At 43.0% G+C, this 13951-nt stretch overlaps 1 protein-coding gene across 1 annotated transcript in view; it reads left to right on the top strand.

Annotated features, from left to right (window-relative positions):
- The window catches only part of LOC137436690 (phosphatidylinositol 3,4,5-trisphosphate-dependent Rac exchanger 2 protein), a 139990-nt gene that overhangs the window by 95847 nt on the left and 30192 nt on the right, over positions 1–13951 (top strand). The window contains exons 19-29 of the mRNA XM_068130688.2: positions 2140–2222; positions 2724–2851; positions 3128–3311; positions 5764–5984; positions 6143–6304; positions 6432–6645; positions 8205–8409; positions 8648–8788; positions 9575–9645; positions 9816–9898; positions 13616–13706. Of these exons, the coding sequence (XP_067986789.2) occupies positions 2140–2222; positions 2724–2851; positions 3128–3311; positions 5764–5984; positions 6143–6304; positions 6432–6645; positions 8205–8409; positions 8648–8788; positions 9575–9645; positions 9816–9898; positions 13616–13706 (1583 nt within the window). The remainder of the gene's footprint in view (positions 1–2139; positions 2223–2723; positions 2852–3127; positions 3312–5763; positions 5985–6142; positions 6305–6431; positions 6646–8204; positions 8410–8647; positions 8789–9574; positions 9646–9815; positions 9899–13615; positions 13707–13951) is intronic.

Below are 13951 nucleotides of genomic sequence, written 5' to 3' on the forward strand. Positions count from 1 at the left end.
AGAGTGTACTTACTTTTTCCACATGCGAAATTTGCATTTATGTTTATTTAAATTATACAATGGACTACAAAATGTAAATGTTTCATGATATTTGTTATATTATATCACATTTATCTATCAATATTGTTGAAATGAAGATCAAATAGCTGTATGTTAAAATATGTTGAAAAAGTCAAAACTTTACATGGGGTGTATTTACTTTTTCACGTGACTGTATGGGGTATATATATTGTTGTGGATCTCGAGCCCGTCGACGTACTAAGGGGAAGTTGAGCCCTTTTCCCCCTCGAGCTTCGAGCCCACGAGGCCGCTACCCACTTTACACTCATGGGGGGCGGATTGCGGAGCAATTCCAGCTGCCAAACCCGCAGTGAGCGTGTGGAAGGGTTTCCGGTCAAATACCCGAGTACCTTCGATACACATGCCGCCACGAGGATGGGGGCTGAACCTCACACGAGTCACGCTGGTCTGATACGCCCGAGCGGTTTGCGTGTCACGTGACTCGTGCTGTTAATTATTAGGAACCCGATCGAGCGGTTTTATCTCGTGCAATGCGAGGCCAATGGTGAAAAGACGTAAACGGCCAAGTTGGAAGCAAAACACAGGTTTATTCACAATTGTACAATGGCCAGAGAGAAGAGACACAGGAGAGAAAGTTGACCATTCTTAACTTACTTTTCCCAGACAAGAGCCCTCTGACTCACGCGGGGAAAGGGAGGAAGAAGAGGATGCGCTCCAAGAAGAGGACGCGCTTCCAACTTGGCCGCGGCCGCTTGGTGCAGCTCGCCGGGCGTGTCCCTTGAGGATGTTCACGGCAAGGACGTCGGCCTCCAGTCGTGCATGTATGGGAACCTCCGCAGCGTGTCCTGAAGTCGGCGAGGCGAAGCGCACGTGCAGGGAGCCCAGGCAGGGAGATCGTTAGAGTATAGGGCCACGGGAGAGATCGTCCTGCGAGAGCGTTTCCCAAGACAGCGAGGGCAAAAGAGAGAGAAAAGCCAGGGAGAACAGGGCAGCTGAGAGCTGGGGCAGAACGCGGAGAGAGCTCGAGCTTCGACCTAGCCTTGGTCGGGGGTCCTGGGCGGGGCTTATATCCCCCCACTAGAATTTTCCCACTAGAATAGCCCCACTAGAATTTTCCAAAGGCCTCTACTGGCCACCGGGGGTCACGTGTCGTGATAGCCCCCATCAGTTACTCCCCTTAGTTCCTATTGGCCGCAGTTGTTGACCACTCCCCTTTGGCTCCATTGGCCGTTTGCTGTTTGCCAGCCACTCCCTCCGACTCCTCCCTCGGGCCTCCTCGAATTGTTCTAGGCCCAGCACATGGAATTCCACATTCCAGGCCCAATGAGGCCTACCCTTACTTACCTGTCTCAACGCATACTAACACTGGGAAGGAGACTATACTTCACATTTAATAAGAAATAACTGAACTAAGCAAGGCTACATGTTGTGGTGCAACTAACTAAAGGGGGGTTGCCTTTATTTCAAAAACCACAACAATATGATATGGGGTTGTGAGAGCTGAGAGTGTGAGGAATGAAAAGGGCGGAGGGGCAGAAGGGTCAAATATTTATTTCATGTATCCTTGTGTCATGGAGCATACCCAATCCAAACATTGTAATTAGCATAATATTAGCTACCTTAACTTCATAATTCCACTCTAAATTGAAAAATATTTGGTTAATTGCCACTTTTACCTTTAAATCACTTGTCTCATCTGCCAGGTGATATTTAAGAGGTACCAAATAACTAGGGTTCTCATCGTGGAAGGCAGGGCGAGTTATCGCCAGCACCCTGAACAAATTACAAATTGCTGTTTTAACCCAGAAATGATGCAAACCAGCGTGCTGCATCCAAAATAAGAAGAAGAAGAATCTTGGTAGACTAGTACTATCCCTCTCATGCTAATATGAGATGGCTGTCCAAAATCGCAGAACTACAACTTGCAAGATTCTGCAAACTACAAAATGCTCAATCTCCCATATCTTACTTACACCAGAAATGTGGGAATAAACCCCAAAAAGGAAAGACTGCCTAATGAGTACCTTGACAAGTAATAACAAGACAAAGTGTGGTTGTTCTCAGGTTGATGGGGGTCCACTAGATGGTGCGTGCTGATCGTTTATGCCGCCCTTGCAGGTTGGTGCAAGTCCCAATATCAGACCAACTTGGGTTCAAGCTCCGCGGTTCATCACCTGCGTTTGTCTACGCCGTGGCACAAGGTGACTATTACTGAGGTTCCATGTCCTTGTAGTGAGAATCTCTTTCCAGAGAGGGATGAAGTCAGGAGATTATTGAGGGAGGATGTGTGAGGAGTCTCTCCCTCCCCTTTAATCAAATAAATACATTTTAGAACACGTGCTGTGAAAATGGGTGATCCTTCCGGGAATTCTAGAGATCAGGAGACTTTTATAAAGAGGCATGTGTTGGGAGCTTTTCTAAATTATCAGGAGATTTGGAGACTGTTCTATAACTATTAACATTCAGTGGTACACCTGTTATGTGAGAACACGGTACTCCGATAGCGATTATTGAGTACACAGGTTTATCAAAGGCAGAGCCCCAGTTAACACAACACCGTTGGGCCAACGTTGGCCCAACGGTGTTGTGTTAGCTGGGGGCCACTCAAAAAAAGCAGTATCGAGTCCTCGACTCGTATTTGACTAAGCGCTCGAAACTGAGACCGACTGTGATCCTGATCACCGACTGTGACCTTTCATCAGGATCTGAAGCCGCTAATGCTGGCTTATTGCCCGGACAGCGTCTCCTCAAGCTGAACAACACCAACATCTCCAAGTGTGACCATCGCTCCATCACTTTGGACATCATTGGCTTGGCGAGTTTTACACAGGTGTGACCTTTGTGTCTTGGCTACTTTTCCCTGACCTCACCATTACAAAAAGCACCTCTGACCTGATTATTTTTGACCTGATTATTTTTGGATGAGCATCTAAAGAGGTCCATTGAGTAATTGCTGGAGATATTTTTAAGGGATACCTCTGCAGAAGCATTATGCACACGAAAGATGGATAATGATCAATGAATTTTAATTTTGTCTAGATACTTCTTTAGTCTTAAAATCCCCTCTTAATAAAGTGGTGATTTTTTTTTCAATGACGGTGAACAGGCCACACACAGGGAAGCTTCTGACTGGGTTTACAGCAGCACCGAGTTGATGGAGCAGCCGTACCGTCGGTCACGCGCTATGTCCCTCCTCTCTCTTTGTCATGGATCTTCAGAGGAGGGCTTTGATTCATTCCTTCCGACCTTGGGGAATATCACCGATAATGAGGATGAAGAAGAAGAAGAAGGTGTGTCGTTGTTTAGGCTAAGTTACGGATGCATGCATTCCATCCATTTCTAACAAAATTAATAACAAGTACCGATACATTCAAAGTACAACACCCCCATGCCAAATAAATAAATAAATAAATAACATCTTCCAGCGCGCGATATTGCCGGGATGCCTTTGGCACCTGGTGAATTAGATGATCATTCCGGGAATTCTAGAGATCAGGAGAGGATTCTCACTACTGGCACTGCAGCACATGGAGAAGCAATTTGGAGGGAGCAGTGTGCAATAATTGATTGATTAATTGCATAATTAAAATAAATACATAATCGTAAAATAATTAATTAATTTATTAATTGGCTAATAGCAATACCTAAACCACCACTGCTTAATCCAAATCTGGAACTATTTGAAAATTAATTAATCAGGTAATTAATCGAATAATTAAATAATTAATCAATTAATTGATTAATCAATGAATCAAAAACACCATTTACAGCTAAAGCACTTGGTCATTGTCATGTCCAAATATCAGCTTCCTAACTCAAAAGTTGCCTGAAATATTGCCCAGATGACAAAGAAAATAAATAAGTACTTATTAAATCGACAATAATTAAGTAATTAATCAATTCTTTGATTAATTTTAAAAATAAGAAATACCGCTTTTGCCAAAGCACATGCTCACTATTGTGCCCAAATTTCAGCTTCCTATCTCAAACAATGGCTGTGATATCGCCCGAACAAACAAGAAAACAAACAAACTGAGTGAAAACTGAGTACAGTACTTCATTTTGGCAAGAGTCATCGCCGGGCCCCCTTCGGTGCCCGGCGATGACGTCATGCAGCGCTTGGAGGTGGAATAGGAGAGGCGTACTTCAATTGATAAAGGACTGTGGAATAGTCCTCGATGCAAAACATACAGATATAAACAGACAGACAGACAGACAGGCAGACAGACAGTGCAAACATACATACAGATGTCCTCTCTGATGCACGGTTAACAATGCAACCAAACCAATGCAATTTCATGGTCATTGCCGGCCTGGTCCTAAGTGACCTCAAAGATTACTTTAAACAAGACTTTTTAGGTCTCCTTGCATGGGTGGGGGCGATATGTGGCAAATGGCATTTACTTATGTTTTCATTGCAACTTTATTTGTTAATCAGATACAGAATATAGAACAATATTTTATTACTTTTTTTTTTTTTTTTTTTTTTTTAAATACTGAATCGAGGCTCGTGAAAGAGCTAAAAGAGCTAAAATACCTCTGTCGCCAAAGGTGGACGAAGGTTATGTTTTCACCCCTGCTTGTTTGTCTGTATGTTTGTCTGTTAGCAGGATATCTCAAAATGTTATTGACGATTGATTCAGACGAAACGTGGTGTACAGGTTTGGTGTGTGGCAATGACAAATTGATTAGAATTTGGTGAATATCCGGATCCGGATCCGGATGCTATAATTTTTAAAGTGATTCTTCACCATTGAGAGATAGGGCCAAAAACGATATATAGCAGGATATCTCAAAAGGTTATGGATGGATTCGCAGTTTCACACAAAACCTGGTCGACAGGTTGGGTGTGAGACAAGGACAAATTGATTAGAATTTGGTAAATATCCGGATCCGGATCCGGATACTATAATTCATTACGTGATTCTCCCCCATTGAATGATAGGGCAAAAAACGATATATAGCATGATATTTCAAACAATTGTGGATTGATCCGGACGATACTTGGTGGGTGAGTTGGGTAGGTGACAAGAACAAGTGGTTAGATTTTGGTTCAGGTCCGAATATAGACCTGGCCTAACTATCACTGGGATACAATTATCAATTGTTAATTATCAATTAATTATTCAATCCCATTCCTCCCTCCAGGTCTTTAAAACAGCTGTTCACCAACATCTCTTGTCTTCCCCCATCCAAAACCTTGATCTTTTCTACCCCGTTAATTCACCCCAGATCCACTTTTTTGAAATTCCGACTTCTGTCCTGGAAGTCCTTGCAGTGTCCATGTGGTTTTTACCTCTCCCACCCCCCCCCCCTTCCCATGCCTCCTACGCTCAAGCCCTCTCCCTCCCACAGATCTCCCGATGTCCCTGCTCTCAAATGTTGTACTTGTGTGCTTCCCCCTCTTTCTCCATCTTGTCTCCCGCTCCCTTTATCGTATGTTTTATGTGTCCGTTTATGTTTTTTTTGTGATTAATGTTAGCTCTTACACAAGCCTCGATCTTGTATACAAAAAAAAAAAAATACAAAAGGTAAACTGTTCGGCCTGGCGGAGGTATGTGCCCTACCGAGTGTCGTTCTAGTTCCAATATGGAAATGTATTTAAACAATTGTAACTCTATCTCTGACTGGGAGGTTGGTTGGTGCATTTTGGATGGTGGGGGTATTGCACTTTTATTACAATTTTTCCACATTGTCCAGTCGATGTTAATCACAAAGATCTACTTTTCTTTTTGGAAGTAGATGAGGAAGGAGCAGATGCAGATGCAACCGGAGAGTCAGGCCTGGTTGCAGGCTTTTCCTCCTTTTGCATGGACCGGGCCGACGGAACAGTCTCCCTTTCCGTGGAAAACCCATACGTCGAAAGCAGCGTTGCACACGAGTATGACAGTACAGCGGGTGTCAAGTGCTTCGTGCTGGAGCGACTTGCTGAGCCCACACACATGCTGCTGTTCTGTGCCAAGGTGCCACACCCATTTGCTTACAGACCCACTCATGATCAGGCCAAAGCTCAAGGCATCAGGGGGAATGAGCCATAGCAGGAAGGATAAAGGATTCGGTGGCATTTTCTGCCTTCTTGATATCTATATACATCTCCTGCCTGGTGGTGTGCTCTGATAAGGTTATCGAGACCATGGTGATGGAAGACGAGAACTTCCTGAAAGACTGCAAAAACCTCGATGAGTTGATGGATTCTGTGCCAGAAGAACTGCAGGAAGAATTTGAAAAAATTCGAGAGATGAAGAGTGCTGAAATTTCAGAAAGAATTTCCGATTACAAAAAGGTACTCGAAGGGAAGCTTTTGGCTCATAGGTTGAAGCAGCAATTATCTATCTCAGACTTGGTAACTATGTTTTGATGTCCTGATATTGTGTTGTAAACTAACCACCACATGTCTTTGATCTGTCCAGTTTGCTCAAACCCTAAGGTCCTGCACCCAGCCTCTATTTCGTCCGGCATCATCCATAAACCACGTTTACTCCGCCATGGCCTTTGTCCCAGCAAACTGTCACCTCAACCTGCTGGATGTGTCCTACCCAAGGATCTCGTCCTCCTTGCGCAGCTCCTTTGGAATGCGCACTGAGCGGCCCAAAAGTATGATCGACTTGGAAGATGGAAATGGTGGTGAGTATCTTGGGATATTCTGCCTGTTGCTGTTTACGTAGAATAGGAAATTTGAGTCACTTAACAAAATCCCCACTCGCTGCGCTCACCTCCTTCCTTCATTCCACATGCATCTCAGAATTACATTTTATTTATGCCAATTACATGACAACATTGTCAGTCTTTTACGTTCATTTGCTGGTCATGTTTTGACCAGTGAGCTGTCTTGCTGCTGTCTTGGCTGTGGTTGTTGTTTGTATGTTCCTTCCATGTACTATTATATATTTATTATATATTTTTATATTGCTTTGAGCCTGGTGTTAGGTTAGCGGTTAGGGTGCTGGCTTGGGATCCCAGGATACTGGATTTGGCAGAGGTATGTGCGGAGGTATCCCAGGATCCCAGGATTGAAACCCGGGCAATCGCTGAATTAACACCAGGGGGGTTGACTCAGCCTGTCATCCTTCCGAGGTCGGCAAATTGAGTACCAGCTTGCTGGGATGAACGATCCCGGTGTGTACCCCGATTTAGAATAGGTACACCGTATCCCTGCGCATCGTAAGAGGTGACTAAGGGTTGGCGTCAGGAAGGGCATCCGGCCATAAAAAAAAGCATTGCCTCAAACAGGGAACCATGATTGTCATGGAGCCCGCAAGGCTAACCCCTGCTCTAGAGGGGAAAAATGGCCTTAAAGCGATCATTCATTTTGAGAAATATTACTATATGTAATTTTGTGTGCCCCTTACGTGTCCATCACGCTATATTCTGAAAGGGTTCCTGCTGTGGTCCCAATCTTCTTTTATATGCAGCACTAAGCAGCAGGGTAGCATCTTGGCGAGGGCGCAGCTGTGCTGCTGATGCATCGCCCTCTGCTGGTTAGGGCAGGAGTTTGGCATTAGCTCACGGTGTTGGCGATGGCTCGCCTACTATTTGTGAAAGACACCATGAGATCTTTAATGTCTGCCAATGAACACAAATGGACACAAATTTTTGTTCCAAGTAAATTAATTATTAGCTTTCCATCCAAGGAAATGAATTATTAGTATTCCAACGGTACCATTTTTATTATTCTAAGGCAACGGGAACTCTTCAGAATAAAGCGTGATTGACACACGGACAGACGCTTCTCCTTTTAGTAATAGACGCATCTACGTAGAAGACTCTTGGAGTACATTGTCCTCAGAAAGGGATGTTGAGACACCTGCCTTGTCTGCTTTGTGAATTTTAAAGATTTCATTGTATATTTTGCAGGAATATGACTTTGGACCAGTTCCGTGGCCAAATTTCCAATTGCATGCATGTTTCCTCCTTTTGCTTCCTAAGATCATCTCCTGGTCTGCAACCACTCTGGTGGTTTCTCGAGGCTCTGTGAATATTGAGCTTTCCTTGAGAGAGCAGATCAGGCTAGTTTAGCAAGTGAACTTTCACTTGACCAAAGCAGGAGCTCTTCCACGAGCCTTATTTGGATTAATTTTCCCAAAAAAAGTTTCCCAAAAAATTCCACAAATTCTTAGACACTATTCCAACAGGTTACATCAAATTCGATTGAATTGATATATACCCGTGGTGTCTTCTTCCAGGTCGACTGAAGCCAATGGTTTATACTCACCACGGCATGACGACCCTTGCAGCCCCGGTCTCTGTTAACATCCCAGGAAAGACCGGGAATGTGGAACATCAAGTCCCAAGCAGCAACCTGCACACCCATAACTCATTCCTGCAGCTGCTCATTCGTCTTGAGGTTGCCATGTCAGAGATGGAACAGTATGTTCAGCAAATCGACAGGTAAGCTGAACTTGCACGGTCTGCTTGTGTATTTTGTGTTCACAAAAGTATACTGAATGAAATGAACTTCTTTCCTTCCTCATACCTCCTCTTGACCATTTTAGTTCTTCCATGAGCCTCAAATATCTATTTAACAAAACAAATTGCTATAACTCCATATGCAATGTGTTGTGCAGTTGCTTCCAAGTCATTTGTCAATAAATGAGTCTTCCACCACCTTGTTTACACCTTGTCACAGTCTCCTGGCCTCCATCACGGCACCTGTTTCTCGTGAGGAGGTGGTGCTGGAGCGAGAGCGCAGGAAAGTTGCCTTCGGTACCATTGAGGAACAGGACGATTCGGGCACGGAAACGGCCACAAGCACTCTGGATTCATACGGGTCAGCTTGCTGCGTGGTCGGACACCGGGGGTCAAGCATAATTAGGAAACAGAATGATGTTTTCAACCTGAGGTTTGAGGTTTAAATCGTCGTCCAAAATGATCCTGCAATGACTATTGGATTATTCAGAACAAATTTCTGCAGAAGACCACTGGATGGTCGAAATCGATTTGACCCTCAACTGGTGTTGGCTTAGCGGTTAGGGTGCCGGCTTGGGATCCTAGGATCCTGGGTTCGAATCCCAGTTGATCGCTGAATTAACGCCAGGGGGGTTGACTCAGCCTGTCATCCTTCCGAGGTCGGCAAATTGAGTACCAGCTTGCTGGGATGAATGATCACGGTGTGTACCCCGATTTAGAATAGGTACACCGTATCCCTGCGCATCATAGGAGCTTGACCAAGGGTTGGCGTCAGGAAGGGCATCCGGCCATAAAAACATTGCCTCAAACAGGGAACCATGATTGTCATGGGGCCCGCAAGGCTAACCCCCACTCTAGCGGGGAAAATGGCCTTAGAACGATCATTCATTCATTCATTCATTCCTCAACTGCTGGGCAGCCATAGTAGTTGGTGGTACCTTGAGTTTTGAGTATCATTACATCAAGATTTCGCAGAGAATGATTTTTACCTCCATATTGAAGGAAATCTAGTCCGTCTAAGTTCCGGACTATAGTTAACTTCTTCTGGGACCATGGACTAGGAATTGATATTAGATCTATGTTCACACCTGGAACGCTACCTCTGCACTCTCTCATTCTGTCCTTGTCCTTCTCTCCTGTATGGCAGAAGTGACAGCCACAGCAACAGAGATTCAGTTCTGTCCTGCACTAGCGTGTCCAGCAGTCTACGTAGCTCATGTATGTAAAACACCACCACTTACTGTCCTCAAGTTTTAACTCCATTTTTTATGGTCAATTCCTGCTGCTGTCAGCACATACCACAAACTACTTTATTCCTCTACTTGTATCTATCTCTGTGTCTACCTCTCTCCACCACGTACCGTATGTGTGTCTTTGTGACTATGCAGGGGATGAGGTGCCTGGGTGCTGGACAGCCATGCAAGACAAGCAGGATAAGCTGTATGGTTCTCTGGAGCACCTGTTTAACCAGGTACAAGACCCCACCATCGCCCTCCTCCTCTATTCTTGGTGTAATAAGAATCGGACCTGTTGGCTAAAGCAATATAGCATGTAATTAATGGGAAGAAAGATGGCGACTACACCCAGAATCTTTATCCTCTCCCGCCAATCCTCCACCACCTTATTCATCAGATCCACCCATCACCTTTCTCTTACTCTCCTTCAACTCCCTTTCCTTTTTCTCTCACCACCGATTCCTTTCCTTTCCCATAATTTATTTTTTCAACTGACCAACCTTCCCCCCCCCCCCCCCCCACACACACACACACACACTTTTAGGTCACCAATGTGATAGTATTTGATTGTTCACCTTTAGTAGTGCAGTTTTTGTGACGTTGTGTCTAACTGAGCATTCCTTTTTTTCATTAATTCGTGTACAATGCTCTATACAGAGTGTCGGGCCTGCTGAAGCAGTTTCTTTATTGAGGGTTACAATAATAGACAGATCATCATTCTGACCCAGGATACTCACATAAGGATGCTGGAATTTGTAATTTACTCAGGATGCCGGTGATAACTCATCTACTCTTCACAAAGGACACCATGGTATCTTCAACATGAATTAACTATTGCCAGCAGATGGGACGCTCAGCTTTACGTCTGTCCAAGGGACAACACACACATTGATGCATTGTTTTGCTTCCGATACAGCAGGACGGCCTTTTATAGCCTGGTCAGGATTCAATCCCAGCCTAGACAGCTCAGACCTGCCAGCCCAGATTGTTTTTGAAAATTTGTAAATTTGGTAAATTTTTGTAAATAGTATTTTTTGTAAATTTGGTAAATTTGGAACTAATATTGGTCAGATCATCAAAGTCACACAGCGATCACCTTAAGTAGTTCAGGACCCTAGCTCTGGGTCAGGTGGTGAGAGATGTCCCACCCAGTGTTTTATCGATAAGAGTAAAACAATAAATTTTTCCATCAAAGCGAGTAAATAAGAGTAAAAGTAAGATGAGTAAAAGTAAAATAAGACTAAGATAACAGTAAAATCACTTTATTCGTTTATTGAGGAAATGCGCTCCGTATTATTTGCAAACCTAGATTGGAGATCGTGTTCAGTGGTAAAAAGATGACACAATTACATTTGAATTGTTGAACTGAATATATCATCAACAGCACGAAGCTGCAGGGGGCGCAGGTCCCTTAATGCTGGTCATGCTTAGGGAGCAATTATTCGCCAAGTTAGAGCGGTTGCTGTTCCTTTTGTCCTGTTGCGTCCTGATCTATTCATGTAGTAGTGCTAGCTCCTCCATGAGCCTCGACTATGTATACAAAAAAACTAGAACTGCACTCTGTAGAGAGCATACCTCCACCAGGCTGAACAGTTTACATTTTATATCCCACTGATAGGCCAGATCTGGATCCAACATGAACCAAAATCTAATCGGGTTGATCTTGTCACCTACCCAACTCATCCACAACTTTTTGAAATATCCTGCTATATATTGTTTTTGGCCCTATCACTCAATGGTGAAGAATCACTTAAAAATTAAATAATTATCGTATCCGAATCCATATTCAGATCTTCACGAAAATCAAATAGATTCTTCCTTGTCAGACTCCCAACCTCTCCACCAAGTTTCTTCCAAATCCGTCCATAACCTTTTGAGATGTCCTGCTATGTATCGTTTTTGGCCATATCTCCCAATGGTGAAGAATCACTTGAAAAATTAAATAATTCTCATATCTGAATCCATATTCAGATCGACCAAAATCAAATAGATTCTTCCTTGTCAGACACCCAACCGGTCCACCAAGTTTCGTCCAAATCCGTCCATAACTTTTTGAGATATCCTACTATATTTTGTTTTTGGCCCTATCTTCCAATGGTGAAGATTCACTTGAAAAATTAAATAATTCTCATATCCGAATCCATATTCAGATCGTCACCAAAATCAAATAGATTCTTCATTGTCAGACACCCATTCTCTCCACCAACTTTCGTCCAAATCCGTCCATAATTTTTTGAGATATCCTGCTATGTATCGTTTTTGGCCATATCTCCCAATGGTGAAGAATCATTTGAAAAATTAAATAATTATCATATACGAATCCATATTCAGATCGTCACCAAAATCAAATAGATTCTTCATTGTCAGACACCCATTCTCTCCACCAACTTTCGTCCAAATCCGTCCATAATTTTTTGAGATATCCTGCTATGTATCGTTTTTGGCCATATCTCACAATGGTGAAGAATCATTTGAAAAATTAAATAATTCTCATATCCGAATCCATATTCAGATCATCACCAAAATTAAATAAATTCTTCCTTGTCAGACACCCAATCGGTCTACCAAGTTTCCTCCAAATCCGTCAATAGCGCTTTGAGATATCCTGCTATGTATCGTTTTTGGCCCTATCTTCCCAATGATGAAGAATCACTTGAAAAATTAAATAATTCTCATATCCGAATCCATATTCAGATCATCACCAACATCAAATAGATTCTTCCTTGTCAGACACCCAACCTCTCCACCAAGTTTCGTCCAAATCCGTCCATAACTTTTTGAGATATCCTGCTATATTTTGTTTTTGGCCATATCTCCCAATGGTGAAGAATCATTTGAAAAATTAAATAATTCTCATATCCGAATCCATATTCAGATCGTCACCAAAATCAAATAGATTCTTCCTTGTCAGACACCCAACCGGGCCACCAAGTTTCGTCCAAATCCGACCATAACTTTTTGAGATATCCTGCTATGTATCGTTTTTGGCCATATCTCTCAATGGGGAAGAATCACTGAAAAAATTATCTGACCTGGATCTGGATTCAAATCTCCACCAAAACTGAAACAATTCTTCCGTGTCACATACCCAACATGTTTCGTCCAAATCCGTCCAAAACTTTTTGAGATACCTTCTTCACAAACAAACAAACAAACAAACAGGGGTGAAAACAACCTCCATCTACCTTTGGTGACGTAGGCAAAAAGCGGTGTATACCATTGAAGAATGGATGAAAGCACAATGAGTATGTGTGTATTTATCATCGTGTTCAGTTGGATAATCGTGTATCTACACTGTAAGAGGGACGTTTGTCTGTGTGTCTGACTGTGTCGCCAATGTTCTCAGAGATGGCTGAATGAATATTCGTCAAACTTTCAGAGGTTCATCAGTGAGTGTCGGAGAGTGTTTCTTGTAGGAAAAAACTATTTTTGAATATTGTGGGAAAAAGTTGGATTTTAAAAAAATCGCTCTGTGGTGCCTAAACCTGCGTTGGTATAAACCTTCGTTGGTATATGAAAGATAATATTAAATGATCCCCGACCTCATTCCTAGTGGGTGTGGGGAAGTATTTTTGGTCCCGATATGGTTCCAAACTGAATTGGAGCGTTTCCATGGAAAGCGATACGTCATTAACGATTTGCACGCACGTTATTTGGGGGTCACATTTCGAGTAATAACTTTCGTCATCATCATCAGAAATGTTTCGTCTTTTATGTTTCCTGTTGTTTTCCTGCATTCTCTTCGACCCTTGGGAAATTTGTAGGTGGAATGCACGGACTATAGCATGGGATGTTATGGCATGGTGAATGGATATATCTTGTTTTCCAGTTCATAGAGTGTGACTGAAACCTGCTGTGTGGTCTACTTAAAGGTCACTGTACTGGACCTAGTGTGACCCTGCCCTTTAGACCATTACCCCATATTTCCTTCTCTCCTTCTTCCCTTTCTCAAGGTGACTGTAATTGTCAGTTTGCTGAAAGGACCTTCTGTGCAAGAGGCTTTTGAACTCACACGATATTTTACTCCCAACAAAAGATTTCAAGGTATCTTGTGTTATTTTTGCTCGAACCGTCAACATGATCGAGGAACGATTTATTTAAATTGAATGTTATATGTTGAACACGAATCGGAAGACAAGTTTGCCATTTTACCGTACCTCTGAATTTGTCCCAATCACACATATGCAGGGAGGAATGAGATAATATTTTTACTCCGTCTGTCTGGCAGTCAAACAAAATTGAAAAACATTCCAAACGGGAAACTTGCTGTTTTTAAGGATATCATAAAG

This window comes from Myxine glutinosa, chromosome 11, assembly GCF_964187855.1.
Source record: "Myxine glutinosa chromosome 11, kmMyxGlut1.1, whole genome shotgun sequence".
NCBI classification, from domain to species: domain Eukaryota; kingdom Metazoa; phylum Chordata; class Myxini; order Myxiniformes; family Myxinidae; genus Myxine; species Myxine glutinosa.